Source organism: Papio anubis, chromosome 14 (assembly GCF_008728515.1).
Source record: "Papio anubis isolate 15944 chromosome 14, Panubis1.0, whole genome shotgun sequence".
Lineage (NCBI taxonomy): Eukaryota > Metazoa > Chordata > Mammalia > Primates > Cercopithecidae > Papio > Papio anubis.
Window position 1 is genome coordinate 47,401,117 of NC_044989.1, and position 15,747 is coordinate 47,416,863.

At 40.8% G+C, this 15,747-nt stretch overlaps 1 protein-coding gene across 3 annotated transcripts in view; it reads right to left on the reverse strand.

Annotated features, from left to right (window-relative positions):
- The window catches only part of STPG4 (sperm-tail PG-rich repeat containing 4), a 59,352-nt gene extending 44,786 nt beyond the window's left edge, over positions 1-14,566 (reverse strand). The window contains exons 1-4 of one of the 3 annotated variants that reach the window (XM_009184146.4): positions 14,176-14,565; positions 13,109-13,372; positions 10,885-10,944; positions 9,368-9,625 (exon numbers count right to left, since the gene is read on the reverse strand). In XM_009184146.4, the coding sequence (XP_009182410.1) occupies positions 9,368-9,625; positions 10,885-10,944; positions 13,109-13,189 (399 nt within the window). In that variant the 5' untranslated portion in view covers positions 13,190-13,372; positions 14,176-14,565. Of the gene's footprint in view, positions 1-9,367; positions 9,626-10,884; positions 10,945-13,108 lie in introns of all 3 variants that reach the window. The other 2 variants (XM_003908617.5, XM_017947515.3) reach the window with 2 other exon arrangements.
- Positions 14,567-15,747: the final 1,181 nt, after the last annotated feature.

The window sequence follows — 15,747 nt, forward strand, 5'->3', positions numbered from 1 at the left end:
TATGATTAGGTCCTCCTGGAGCTTTTAACTCTCAGATTTGCTAACACTTAGCCTCCAGCAATTCATCAGCTGTAGTTCAGGTATTCCTACCCCAGCCATGGTTGCTGCAGAAGTTGGGATATTCTGCCCTGGTAAATTGTAATTCTCTGTATCCTCCTGGCCATATTTCCAATTTTGGGGACAGTGTGCCCTGTGACCTCACTTCTCTTACAAGTCTAAAAGAATTGTTGATTTTTCAGTTTGTTTAGCTTTTAAATTGTTGTTAGGATGGAACTGCAACTTCCAAGCTATTTACATGGAGAACTGGAAACTGGAAGTCAGCGTGACACCATTTTGAGAACCCAGACCCATAAATAGGTGAGTCAGAAGGCAACAGATTTTCTACATCTTTAGAATCCCTATTAGAATAATCATAAGGTAAATGCAGCCAGAGGGCTGGCAGGTACAATATTTCCAGGTACTTTTTTTTTTTTTTTTTTTTTAAAGGCAGGGTCTTACTCTATCAGGGAGTGTGGTGGCGTGATCTCGGCTCAGAGATATCCTCATCACAGCTATAAACACAGCTAACAAAGATCAGTGAGTTAACTGCCAGATTTTTCAACCTATCTCTCAACTAATTCAAGGATGTATTTTGAACATATTCAAATGGATCCTTTGATTCATTCTCTAATTTAATGGGGTACCTTTCTAGCCTGGCTACCTCTTTTTGACCAAAAACAGATATAGGGGCAGGGAGGGAATAGAATCACCAAATTTGTTTCATTTTACATGAGCTTCATCTTCCAAGGCAATGCTAAAGCTAACCTGGACAGAAACTTCAGACAATTTCAAATTTCATTTGCTTAATTGTGATTTTCATTGAAATATTCCCAACCTAGGAAGTAAATAAGAGAATTTTTTTAAAATGGAACATTTTAAGAAAGAAAACAAGAGAACAAAAATGTTAGTTGGAAAAAATTTTAAGTTACTTACAAATGGGCATGATTGAAAGAGTATCATTTACACACTGAAAACAATATCAACAGAAAGAAAAAAATTAATAGTCTCCTTGCTCCCTATCGAACCTCTACTTTCCAAATGGAAACCACTGTTGGTGATTGTGAAAGTATTTCTCAGGGGAAAAAAATATGCATTTAACATCACATATATGTATATTTGTTTTCATTTATACAAACAGGATTATACTCTAAATATTGACTTGTACCTTCGTTTTTTTTTCATGTAGTAACAACTTAGAGATGCTTCCATATGAACACATATAGATTTACCTCATCTTCTTTTTTTTTTTCCTGAGACAGAGTTTTGCTCTTGTTGCCCAGGCTGGAGTGCAATAGCACGATCTTGGCTCACTGCAACCTCCGCCTCCTGGGTTCAAACGATCTCCTGCCTTAGCCTCCTGGGTAGCTGGGATTATAGGCGCCTGCCACCACATGTGGCTAATTTTTTTATATTTTTAGTAGAGATGGGATTTCACTATTTTGGCCAGGCTGGTCTTAGGTGATCTACCTGCCTCAGCCTCCCAAAGTGCTGGGATTACAGGCGTGAGCCACCATACCTGGCCAACCTCAACATTTTTAATGGTTGCACAGTATGTCATTTTAATGGGTGTATCATTATTTAACTGGCATTGCTGAGTTTAAGGCTATGTGCATTTAGAATGTTGCTAGGTTGCCAAATTGCCCTCTAAAATATTTGCACCAGTTTGTATTCATATAAACAACATATGAGAGTATCTGTTTCTGTATCCCCTTTGCCAATATTGGGTATCAACGTACAGTACTTATATAGTTGATCACCTGATAGGCGAAAATTGTGCCTCACTATTATTCCTCTGTAATTATTAGTTGAAGCCAAGCATTACTTTCTTTTTTAGTAATTGGTGTATCTCTTTGTGAATTGCCAGCTCATGCCCTTTGCTCATTTTTTGTTTGTTTGTTTGAGACGGAATTTCACATTGTCACCCAGGCTGGAGTGCAGTGGCGCAATCTTGGCTCACTGCAAGCTCCGCCTCCTGGATTCACGCCATTCTCCTGCATCAGCCTCCCGAACAGCTGGGACTACAGGCATGCGCCACCACGCCTGGCTAACTTGTTTTTGGATTTTTAGTAGAGTTGAGTTTTCACCGTGTTAGCCAAGATGGTCTTGATCTCATGACCTCATGATCTGCCCGCCTCGGCCTCCCAAAGTGCTGGGATTACATGTGTGAGCCACCATGCCTGACCACCCTTTGCTCATTTTTAACCAGAATATTTATTTTAATTGGATTGTAAAAGACCATGACTCATTTTCACCATTTGATGCAAGTGATAAAGCCAGTTAGTGATCAGCATTTTCTGGAAACTCCCTTGCATCTTCACAGTGGTAGTACTCTACATTTTTTTGCATTGACCGACCTTGTTCAGTAATGATTCACTGGCTACAGGCTGAGACAGCATCACCATCTTCTCCCTGTCCCATTCATTGTAGATAGATTCTGGAACCATGCTCTGACTGGCACAGTTTAAACTGACTTCAGGTTGTCCTGAAGTAACCCTAGCATGTTGATTTCAAGTTTATACTTTAAACTCCTCCATGTAAGTCATTAGATCCATGTTTCTAGTTGAAAATATAAATGATGCATTTCAAATGGTAATGGACTTCTACTCTGCAAAGTAGAGTTGCAGAATAGGACAACCTGTCTCTAGGACTTTGGGCAATGCATCTGGAAAGATACAGACTTCAATACATCCTTTCCTTAACAATTCCACTCTATGACTAGCCATAGGGGATGGTCGAATATATTAGGATATGTCCATATACAAGAACACTATGCAGCTATTAAAAATGATGTATAGACTGGACATGGTGGCTTACACTTGTCATCCCAGCACTTGGGGAAGCTGAGGCAGGAGGACTGCTTGAGTCCAGGAGTTTAAAACCAGTCTGGGTAACACAGTAAGACCCTGACTCTATAAAATAAATAAACAAATGTATAAATACATAAAAATAAATGATGTGTAAAGAATACATGATGGTATGAAAAAAATTCGTAATACATTTCTAAAAAGAAGAAATTCTGGTTTCTGCAAATGACATGCTAGGTTATTTATTTGGGCGATTAACCTTCCCACTGCTGCCAACTAGAAATGAAAGGTAAAATATTAAAAACAAACAAACAAAAGGTTTTTTGTTTTTTTGAGAGAGAGTCTCGCTCTGTCGCCCAGGCTGGAGTGCAGTGTCGTGATCTCGGCTCACTGCAAGCTCCGCCTCCCGGGTTCAAGTGATTCTCCTGCCTCAGCCTCCCGAGTAGCTGGGACTACAAGCACCCGCCAACATGCCCGGCTAATTTTTTGTATTTTTATTAGAGATGGGGTTTCACTGTGTTAGCCAGGAAGGTCTTGATCTCTTGACCTCGTGATCCACCCGCCTTGGCCTCCCAAAGTGCTGGGATTACAGGCATGAGCCACCGTGCCTGGCTACAGAAGAGTTTTTAAAAAGATACGGAATTGCCAACAATATAGTAGGAAACTATATGATCCTAAACCAAAAGGCAACAAGAAGCCAAGAAGGTAAGTGGCCCAATTTTGTCTAGAGGATGTTTGCTGGTCCAGACTAAATTCAACAGAACGCAGCAGAGTTTAAAAGAACTTCAGAGCCCTGGAAGAATCCAGGGGTCAAAGCCTGGGCCTATTCATGATAAACAGAGGAAGGAGTCTAATGGGAGATACCCACTGGAATTTGAGACCCTAGAAGGGTAATTCCTGAAAGTAAACTCTCCCACTTCACTCCATTGCCAAGGGGACTGCAGAGAGTTGCCTTGGTACTAAGCAAGAATTGGGAAGGAGAAGAAACCCATCCCTGAGAGAGTATAACCATGGGCTGTCCCTTTCATGAATTCCAGCCCAAATTCACAATGCTAGGGTGATCCAAGAGGACATAAACACTGGATTTTGAGTTGTACCAGACTAGTAGCCCCCCTAAATATTAACAGAAGCAAAAGCAAACCTAAGGCCTTGGGGAATTCACAAAAATACGTTTTCAAGAGTAATGAGCAATACACAGTTAAAGACAATCACATACACATAAGAAAACAAAATGAGTAAGGCCCAGTCAGATTTCAGGTATTTGAATAATCATTAATTCATTCACAGATTCAACCAATATTAATCATCAGACACTGTTCTAGACAGTATAATAATGAGCAAAACAGATAAATATTCATGTACTCATGAAACTTCATTCATGGGAGAAGGCAGGTTAACAAATAATCAATGTAAAGTGCAAGTAAATTATATAGTACACTTGACAGCTATAGATGCCAAGAAAAAAATACAAGAGCCACACAGGGAAGATCTGAAGCATTGAATAGTAAATTTAAATGAGGCTCATTGAGAACATGACACTTGAACAAAGACTTGAAGAAGGACAGAGAGTAGGCCATCCAGATATCTTGGATAAGAGTATCCCAGAAAAAGGGTACAGTGAAAATACCTTGAGGTTGGAGCGTGAGTGGTAAGTTCAAGATACAGCCAGAAGGACAAGTGGGTCAGGAAGAGAGTGACAGGGAGTAGTAAGACAAAGTCAAGAATGAAGACAGTTCACAATATCCCTGCTGGCCTTGAGAAAAACCACTCAGAGATCACACTCACTATCATATTGGTTTAACCTAGTGGTTCTGAACCAGGAGCATGGCAATGTCTAGAGACATTTTTGGTTGTTACAACTGGAAGAGTAGATTGCTAATGATACTTAATGAGTAGAGGCCAGGTGCTACAATGCACAAAACAGCACCCCCCACCACCCAATCACAACAAAGATTTATCCTGCCTAAAATGTCAGCAGTGCCAAGCTTCACAAACCCAGGATTAAACATACCGATGGATAAATCAAAAAGGGAATTGACCACAGTGGCTCACTCCTGTCATCTCAGCACTTTGGGAGGCCAAGGCAGGAGGACTGCTTGAGCCCAGGAGTTTGAGACCAGCCTGGGCAACATAGTGGGACCCCATCTCTACAGGAAAAAAAAAAAAAAAGAATTGGATATACAAGTTTGAAATTCAAGAAAAAAATCTAGGTGGCAGATATAAATTTGGTAATCACCAACAAATAGATGGTGTTCATAACCTTGACTGAGACTGGATGAGATCACCATTCAGGGAATGAGCAGAGATGGAGCAGAGGTTTGAGTGCCTGGGGCACTCCAAGATGGAGATGAGGGAAGAGCAGAGATGGCAAAAAATAGCTGAGAAGAAAAACCAAAAATGAGGATGGGGGGAGGAAGCATAGGAGGTCTGAAAAGAGGGGAGAGTGGCTGGGTGCGTGACTCATGCCTGTAATCCCAGCACTTTGCGGGGATGAGGCGGGAGGATCACTGGAGCTCAGGAGTTTGAGACCAGCCTGGGCAACAAAATGAGACCGCCTCTTCTAAAAATTTAAAAAATTATCCAGGCATGGTGGCTGGTGCGTGCCTGTAGTCCCAGCTATTCAGGAAGCTGAGGGGGAGGATAGCTTGAGCCTGGGGAATTGAGGCTGCAGTGAGCTATGATTGTGCCACTATACTGTAGCCTTGGTGACAGTGTTATAAATAAGTAAATAAATAGGATATACAAGATAAAACCACCCAAGAGAACGGAAAAGTAAACAGACTAGAGAAGTCCATTCAGTGCCCATTAGAGGTGAAGAATTTAGCATGAGACCAGTCATGCAGCTACATGGATGCAGGTACTAATACAAAGAGAGACATAACCAGGGTTGTGGCTTTGCCAAACAAGTAAAAGATGAGCAGTTAGAGGCAAGGGAATTGACAGTGTATGCAGGGAATAACTATAATGATTAACTATGGGATTGGAGCTTTGCAAGGAAGAAGGGGGTTGAGACGTAGTGAAAAGGTGGGAGAATCAATAGATTAGGATTGTAGCCTGCGGGGAATGGAGAAATTGTTAGGATTGGTATATTAGAGAGTGGGATTCATGTACAGATTGTAGAGTTGAAATTCTTGGTCTTGAAAAACATCTAAGGAGTGAGTGGCTGAGGTAGCGGAAAGTTCAAGAAACTGAGAAGCCAGGTTGTTGAAAGATCATCTACGTGTGTGTTGAAATTATTATATGAGTAGTGAAAAGAGTGATAGTGAGGGAAGGGGGCTAGTATCAAGGAATAAGGGGAGTAACCCAGGGGTCAGTGGAGGACTACAACACTAGTGGGAAAAGCAGGTCATAAAACTGTACATATGGAGAAGGTGGTCCCGTTTGTGTACATATATTCTACAATGTGAATATATTATTTATCTGTTAAGAAAAAGGTTATTAGAAAAATTACGGAGCCACCTCGAATCTTCTTTGAAAAGGGCCAAATATAGATAAGTATATGCATGTACACACACACATTCAAATACCTATATATTCCTTTTTTTTTTTTGAGACAGGGTCTTGCTCTGTTGCGCAGGCTGGAGGGCAGTGGCACAATCTCAATTCACTGTACCCTCCACCTCCCGGGTTCAAGCAATTCTCGTGCCTCGGCCTCCCAAGTAGCTGGGATTACAGGCCTGTGCCACACTGCCCAGCTAATTTTTTAATTTTTCTTACAGTAGAGATGGGGTTTCACCTGCTGGCCAGGCTAGTCTCGAACTCCTGGCCTCAAGTGATCCACCTGTCTTGGCCTCCCAAAGTGCTGGGATTATAGGTGTGAGCCACTGCACATAGCCTATATATATATATATATATATATATGCTTAATAAGACTCTTTAGTAGGGGTGACAGGGTTGAAAAACTAACTATTTGGTACTAATAGTTAGCCACTCAGCACTTGGGTGATGGGATCAATTGTACCCCAAACCTCAACATCATGGAATATACACGGGTAACAAACCTGCACATTCAAACCTGAATCTCAAATAGATTCAAACCTGAATCTAAAATAAAAGTTGAAAAAAAAATAGAAAGGCTCTTCAGTGTAGATTCTCGAGTTGAGTTACATGCCTCAGAATAAAGATACTAAAAATAGTGAAAACTTTATTGCAAATAAAAAGCAGCCACTGAAAGATATAAAATGAATATTCTGTGAAAAATCATAAAATTTGAGAATGCTGTTCTAGCTTAATGAATAATAATATATACTATATCTACCCCAAATTCAAATTATTCTGAGTTCTGCTACTAAAATATTAGAATTTTGAATTTTACTGGTGAGTAAACAATGTTTATCTTTCTCCTTGTGAACATATATATCTTTGAAATAGAAAATTAGAAAAACACTGAATCTTTCCAGTTTCTAGAGTTTAAAACTTTGTAGAAGGTGGAGAGGAAAGAAGAAAGTAACAGAAAAACTATGTTTTCAGGGGGTTTTATCCATCCTCCTAAGTAAGCCAAATTCTTTTGGTCTTTTAAAATTTTTAGTTTTGAGTAACTCCAACCTTGTATGTTTTCTCCTTTCAACACTGGGCCTTTGGCTGATTTTCAGGGACTTGTAAAAGCGAGAAGAGAGGAAGCAGAAAAGAAAATGTCAGAAGAGAATAAGAAAGAAAGACTCTGCATTTGAGATAACCAGAACAATTTCACATGTAGCCTGGTTACCTGGTAGCAAGCCATAAAGGTGCTAGTATAATTTACAGTTTGTATGCAACCACTGAAGCAAACAGGATAAGATATACCCAATGAACACTTATCATTCTGTTCTGTTTCAAAGCTATAATTTGCAAAGTAGTAGAAAGGTTTGATTTGACATGTGTTCATCCTGCTGAAAATTTCGTGTCCACTTTAGTAATTACAACCCCTTGTACTTAATTCAACCTCTGGCTGTAATACATTTCTCTCAGGTTATCACAATAATATTCTGATGAAGTTACGAAGATTGATACTATTATTCGCTTCTTTATAAATGGGAAATATTAATGCACAGAGAACTGAGACAAGTACCCAAAGTCCCAAGTTAACGAAGTCCAAGTCACAACTCTATCCCTTGAACAGACCGTGTTCCTGACATTTCCATGCCTTCAACAATGCTATACTCCTCCCTTGAAATACCTCCTTTGGATTCCATCTACCCAAACCCTGCTCCTCATTCAAGGTGAGGGGCACATGGTAGACTGGAAAGAGGACTAAATTTTGGTACAGAAGCCCTCAGTAAAAAGTGCTGCTTCACCTACTTAAGTATTAGCAATGTGCCTTTGGACAAGTTACTTAGTCTCTACTCACCTTAGTTTTCTTGCATGTAAAATGAAGTTAATATCTGTTCTACCTATTTCAGAATGCTTAAGAAGGAAGCAATTAAGATAATATACATGGAAGCCCGTAGTAAACCATTAAAAGCCATGTATTATACTTGGCTCTTCACTAATACATAAAAGACATATATTAGTGAAGGTCCAGTTAAGTTCTACTTAAGCCATGGAGCTTTCCAGCCTTTTAATCCAGCCTCCTTTGGCACTTGAACTCTCCTTTGGCATTTCCAGCTCCACTATTCGTCTGCGCACTTGATAAACTTTGTCCTGTATTGTTGCTTAAATACCTCCGGGTCAGGAACATCTTCCTTCCACAGAGCCTAGTGCAGGGCTGTGAGCTCAGTAGTGCTCTTTATTATCAATGCTATGAACGAACTGGTGGAGCTTAGAAGCTGACCCTCCTGGGACCACGTGCTCACTACTTTTCTTTTTTTTTTTTAATTAAAAAAAATATTTTTAGAGACAGCATGTCACTCTGTCACCCAGGCTGGGGTACAGTCGCATAATCATAGCTCACTGCAGCCTCAAACTCCCAGGCTCAAGGGATCCTCCTGCCCTGACTTCCCAAGTAGCTCATTTTTTTTTTTTTTAAAGAGTTGAGGTCTTGTTATATTGCCCAGGCTAATCTACAACTCCTGGGCTCAAGTGATCCTCCTACCTCAGCTTCCATAGTAGTTGGGACCACAGGCATGCGCTACTACACCTGGCTATTTTTCTTTATTTTTTGTAGAGATGGGTCATTTCTAAGTTTTTAAAAGCTTCCCTGTAGAGTGTAGTTATATTTATGCTCTAATAAGGATATGCCCAGAGGGGCACGGTTTTCTCTTTAAAAGAAGGTTCACCACATATACTGCTTGAAGAGATCAGAGCATAACCCAGTGACAGATAAGATCCTAGGGGCTCTCCAGGCTAGGGGAATCCCACCAAGAGTTGCCCAAGAGGGAAACATTTCTCCCCATGTACTCCCCTTAGATTAAGAAGACATTACAGGGAAAAATCTTGCTGGAAACATTTGCAAATCAGGCAGTCCTTGTTTGATTTCTATAGGAAATAAGACATCTTGAAAGTTTTCCATTTCTCCTGGGGGAAGATATACTCTATGTATAAAAATACTTTCCTCAGGGGCTCTTAGTAGCTTTCCCACACAAAGCAATCTGCTAGTAGTGCTTTACCTGATCTTTGTCAACTAGTGTGCTGGGGCTTGGCCGTGGTTTGTCTTTGAATGAGTAAGTAGCCGCTTGCTTCTTTAACAGGTCCAGGAAGCCAGGAGGCATATACTGCGGAAGATCATTTAGGACTGGATTGTTCCTTTGCACAAGAGGTGGTTTTTTCCTTCCTTCGTTTTTAAAATTGTAGGTTGCTATCACTGGATTTAACAGGGATTCTTCAATAAAAGTTTTCAAGTGGTAAGTGCCAGGTATAGGAGTATTCTGTGGAAAATTGACATCAGTTTTAAGACTGTATAAACACGTAACTTCTCCTAAAACACCATTCTTGGATGGGAAGCCCCCAAGTAACATTTCTCTTTGTTTTCAAGTTTAATGAAATTGTATCAAATACAGTAAACACTCTTGACAGAAGAGTATTTCAAAATCATGATTATTTCCTTTCTGAAATAATTGATGAATTATAGCAAATGGGTTAGAGTTGAAATTTAACTTTTTTTTTAATATATATTTTTAGTAGAGACAGGGTTTCACCACGTTAGCTAGGATGGTCTAGATCTCCTGACCTCGTGATCTGCCCGCATTGGCCTCCCAAAGTGCTGGGATTACAGGCATGAGCCACCGTGCCCGGCCGAAATTTAACTTTTTAGAAGGCAACTTTGGTGATTCAACTTTGGGATTCAACCTTGACTATGAATCTCAGACCTCTAGTGAGACCACTCAGGATAGTTTCTTGGCTAACTAGAAACTATCCTACATCTGTTTAGCCAATACTGTGTTTCTCTCTAGCCCTCAAGTGGGAAGCTAAAGGATAATGACATGAGACCAGGATAAACTGGCAGAGCATATGGCCTAGTTAGTCCAATAAGAGGTTTGGTACTTTCAAATTACAACCAGTGTGGCTGAATGGCCAGAACTGAACGTTTAGCCACTGCTGCTTTTGTGGCCATCTTTCCACTAAGCACTCAGCTCAGTTCTGCCATTAAAATTACTGCAATTCCAAGAAGGCTTTGACCCATGAAGTCCCTCTATTATTGAAGGGCATTGACAGAAAATATGTCTGTAATATAGAAATTCTCTGGAGGGGGATCTTCTGGTCATTTTTCTTCCATATATTACCATTTTGCTTTCACATCATATTGACCATATTAAGAACCATTTGCATAAGGTCTATACCATATAAAATAAAAACTGAAACCAAAACACCTTTCCAGAATGCATGCTTTTTTTGTTTTGCAATCTCACCCAGATCATAAGATCATAGGTTAGCCTTATCTAGATGTTCTGTAAAGCACCTAGATTTCTAGAATTGTTTAACTTTTCCAAGCTTCTATTGCATTCAAAATTAAGTTAGTTTCTCATTCATATGCTGACACTAAAATTTTAAGTATGAAATGAGGTCCATGCAGATCTGAACAATTACTGTTTTCTTCAATTAAGTGTTAGTCTTAAAAGGTATAACGGATTAAAATATTAATGGAATAGGAATAATGTGAATAGGAAAGACTGAACAATGTACATACTGTTAATGCTATTCTCCACCATCCTTCTCTTTCAAAAGAGGAAGTCTTTCGGGCTGGTTTCTATTAACAAACACAAAGTATGCTTATTCATTTGAGAGGTGATCCCTTGAAATTAAATATAAGTTATAAAACATTTGTTTGAAGAAATTCACACCCATACCCAACTGACAAGCCTTCATTAAAATAAAAGCTACATAATAATAAATTTGCCCATTTTCCTTAAATTGTTATTTTATGATCTTAAGTCCTTTCAAATAACTAAATTCTCTTTGATAAAATTAGAGTAATAAACATTCGCATCTCACAGAGATGTTGTACATATATTAAATGTGATGAAATGTGGTGTTCTTAGGAAGAAAAGAGTTGGGCTTGAAGCCAGACAGACTTAGGCTGGAACTCAGCTCTGCCACTTACCAGCTAGGTACACTGGGTAAGTTACTCAACTCTCATGCTTCCTCACAGTAGTATAAAAATAAGGCACTACCAGAGTTGCCATGAGAATAAAGCATTGTATGCCAGACGTGGTGGCTCACACCTGTAATCCCAGCACTTTGGGAGGCCAACTTGGGTGGATCACTTGAGGCCAGGAGTTTAAGACCAGCCTGGCCAACATGGTAAAACCCTGTCTGTACTAAAAATACAAAAAAATTAGCTGGGCGTGCTGGAACATGCCTGTAATCCCTACTCAGAAGGCTGTAATCCCTACTCAGGAGGCTGAGGCACGAGAATCACTTGAACTTGGGAGGTGGAGGTTGCAGTGGGCTGAGATCGTGTCACTGCAACTCCAGCCTGGGTGACAAAGCGAGAAGCCACCTCAGGGGGAAAAAAAAAAGAGTAAGGCATTGTACATATAAAGACTTGCATCTACAATCAGTGCTCAATAAATGTAGCTTTAATTTTTAACATCTCATCTGCCAAGTTAAGAAGCAGATTATTTTGGTATTCCTCAGTTTCCAAGGAAGCTGTTGTCTTCATATTTAGTACTCTATACCCATTCATCCATTATTATTTCATATTTATTTCAGCCCACTGTCCACAGAACACAACCGTTTAGTATATTCCTTTTGTGCTGTTTGTCCTAGGTAAAATCATTAATATGTTGAGCTCCCTTTTCATTTATAATGCCTTTATTACTATAAAATATAGGTCGTCAAGCAAGACTGCATTAAAAGTAATAATCTAATCAGTAAAACTGATATAATTCATTCTTCCTGTCTAGTAACTTAAATCTACTGTACTTATGAGTACCACTGGGTTTTATTTTATTATGATATATGTGAATTTCTCTAAAAAACATTGTCTCATGCACACTGCTAAAGCTGAGCTTCTTCCTTGATACTTCTTCGTGAGATTTATGTTGAATCTTCTCTGTGGCACTTTTATAGTCACAGAAATTAAACTTTCTCAGGCAAGTCAAGCCAGGTCTCCCACCCCTACCCCAGAATAAGGAAAATGAGATGGGAAGGAGAGGGAAAAAAACATGATCAATCTAATGGAAGACAATTGGCAGCTGCTGTTTTGTTTTGCCCAAGACAGGTGATCTAAATTCCACTTATCTACCATTTTAAATTCACTCTAAGGGGAAAGATAAAAGATTAGGTTAAACAACCCTCACCCACATTTATTTAAAAACGTAACAAAGGCCAGGCATGGCGGTGCATGCCTGTAAGCCCAGCTACGCGGGAGGCTGAGGCAGGAGAATCCCTTGAACCCGGGAGGTGGAGGTTGCAGTCAGCCGAGATCACACCACTGCACTCCTGCCTGGGTGACAGATCGAGACTCCAAAAGAAAAATGTAGCAAAGGTAGCTTCAAATATTTTTATACATACTAAAGTAGGAGGCGGAGCAAAACGTGTCTAGTAAGACCACAGAAGGAAAAACCCAGTCTTCCAGCAGATGGAGCAAAGAGGGAAAGAAATCCAATCACCATACTAAACCAGTTGTCCAGTTTAATTAGTAGTGGGAAGAAGGGAAAAATACAGAAAACAAAGGGCGAAGAAGAAAAAAGGAAGAAGCAAGGCGAAAAGAAAGAAAACAAAGGAAATGTCCAATAAAGACCAGGAAGGAAGGTCCGCAGGTGGAGACGTACGTGAGGGCAGGGAGAGAAGGGTAGGAAGAGGGAACCAGAAGGGCACAAGGCCTGGGATTAGAGAGCGGTGGGAAAAGGGCAGCGGGCCTGGTGAGGGGAGCAGGAGCCAGGCCGGCAAGGTGCAGACGATCTTACCGAGGCTGTGATGAACGATTCTCCACGCACCAGGTCCTCCCTTAGTGTGGTGGAGGCGGTGGCGACGGCTGGCTGGTCCATGGTGGCCTCCTCTCTCCCTAGGCTGAGCCTGGCGTCCGGTTGCTAGGAGGCGGGTGTGGCCTGCGGGCTCCGCGCGCGCGCGCGCGCGCGCGCTGGGACCGCCAGATTTATCTTTAGTGCTGGGGGAAGGGAAGCGGGCACGCACTTTGAGGTCCCGCGCGAAGACCTGCGCAGAGGAAAACCCTAGAAAAGAGACGGTTAAGAACGCATGTGAGAAGAAAATCTAGAGGGCTCTGGAGTTGCCAGAGAGCCCTCGGGTAAGGATCTGCGAAAAGGGAGGCTTGTTAAGGGCTTCAGCGTACCCACAATCTTCATCAGTTCCGTTCCAGTCCACCCCCAATCACACACCCGACAGGGAGGCAGTGTGCTTGGTAGGCATACTTACAGAAATCTGCCTTAGCACCCACTTTCTAAGGTTGTTTCTAAGCTCTTCCAAATAGAAACTCTGGGGCTGACTTCTCTTGTCTCTGACTTGCAGAGTGGAGTGAGCACAAGACACAGCGGGTTTCAATAGCTGTGAAACCACAGACCACCCCATTCTTTTCAGTATAGACCCTTTTTATTGTCAGCCTCTCTAATCTGTACCTTCTTTTTAACCTAGGAACATTCTCACCTTTAAAAACACACCCTCCACAACCTTAATTTCATTTTATACAGTACCTACTGTATTCCCGGGACTTCACATACGTTATTTAATCTTCACACCAACCCTACAAAGTAGGTATTAGTCCCATTTTCTGGATGAGGAAACACAGGTTTCCTTGGACGTTTAGCACAGTTCACTCAGCATCACACACAAATGGCAGAACCAGAATTAAAATCCAAACCTGACTCTAGAGCTCCACTGCCCTATACCACGAAGTTTCTGCTTCCCTTTACAAACTTTCAAGACTAATATGGACTCTTTTCTCACTTCCCATACTTTCCTAAAAACATCTTAATCTGGCCTGCACACAACTTTTAATTAAAATTGCACTTCAACTCACCAGTGATCCAAGTGCCAAATCCAATGGGGATTTTCAGCTCTTATGAAACTTGGCCTTCAATTTTCATTGCTGCATTGATTATTCCCTCATTCTTGAATCACTCTCCTCCCTTGACTACCAGGACTTGGACGCTGGTTGCATATGCTGACTTATTCTGTACTTGTTTCCTTGTCTATAGAGAAGGGGTTAATAAAATTGGTACCTATCCACATAGGTTATAAAGCAGATTAACTTGAAATGTTTACAGCCATGTCTGGCACAATGCAGTCAGTAAATGTGAGTTGTCATTACCTTTAGGACAAAAGCAACATTTACAATCCAATCTCTCACTTTTCTCTTTTCTTTTTTTTTTGAAACGAAGTCTCACTGTGTTGCCCAGGCTGGAGTGCAGTGGCACAATCTCAGCTCACTGCAACCTCGGCTTCCAGAGTAGCTGGGACTACAGGCGCCCGCCACCACACCCAGCAAATTTTTGTATTTTTAGTAGAGACAGGGTTTCACCATATTGGTCAGGCTGGTCTTGAACTCCTGACCTCGCGATCCACCCACCTCGGCTCCCCAAATTATTGAGATTACAGGCATCAGCCACCACGCCCGGCCACTTCTCTCCCTTATTAGGATGGCATGCTCTGCTGTATCATGCTTGCAAAAACCCCAAACATGCCATCTTCACATTTCTATTTGTCTTCACATATGCTAGCTCTTCTGCATGAAATGCTATTCCTTTCTTTGACCACCTGGAAAATCTCAAGTCAACTCCTCTGAGTAGACCTCTAAGCCTAATCCACCAAGTCCCAAAGGACCCCGTGACTATCATTGTTGGAAGATTCCTTTCATGACAAATCGTTTCTCCTCTAATTTTAAACACCCAAAACACGGGGTTGTTTTTTAATTGACCCCTTTGAACACAAGGACTAAAATATTTGTTGAATAAACCACTGACTGGTTTTCCCCTCTAAGTAAACCAAAGACTAGATTACAGCAATGCTTTTCAAAAATTGATATGCATACAAAATATCTGATGATCTTGTTTAAAAAGCAGATTGATTCCAATTCTGAGGCAGGACCTAAGATTCTGCTTTTCCAACAAGCTCCTGGGTGATTCTATGGGTGACTTTTTGAAGAGCAAGAGACTAGAGGACTTCTAGTTTCTTAAAATACTGGGATTCTAAATTCATTTAAGATAGCCTTAACAGGCACTAGGTTTAAAATGAACAACTGAAATTAGAAAGCGAAGAGGCAATACCAAAGTTCTCACAAATGTTAAGAGATTAATCAAGTCCATTCCCTGTGCCTCATTTCATTTTCTTATTTTGGCTGAGCCTGTAAAACTGGCTCAGCAGACTAGGGACTGGTACCCTCGAGACTAAAAGAATATGAAAGGTACAGAGAAGTCCAGAAACCCATACAAGGTGTGACATTAGAGATGGGAACATCTAGATGAGAAAATAGTTTAAGTATCTCAAAAATAGAAACAGCATGGGTCAATGACTTCAAGGACTATCAAAAAGCAGATTAAGCACATAGGATAAACAAAATGTTCCTTTAAGAAAACATTGTCTTATATAGTAT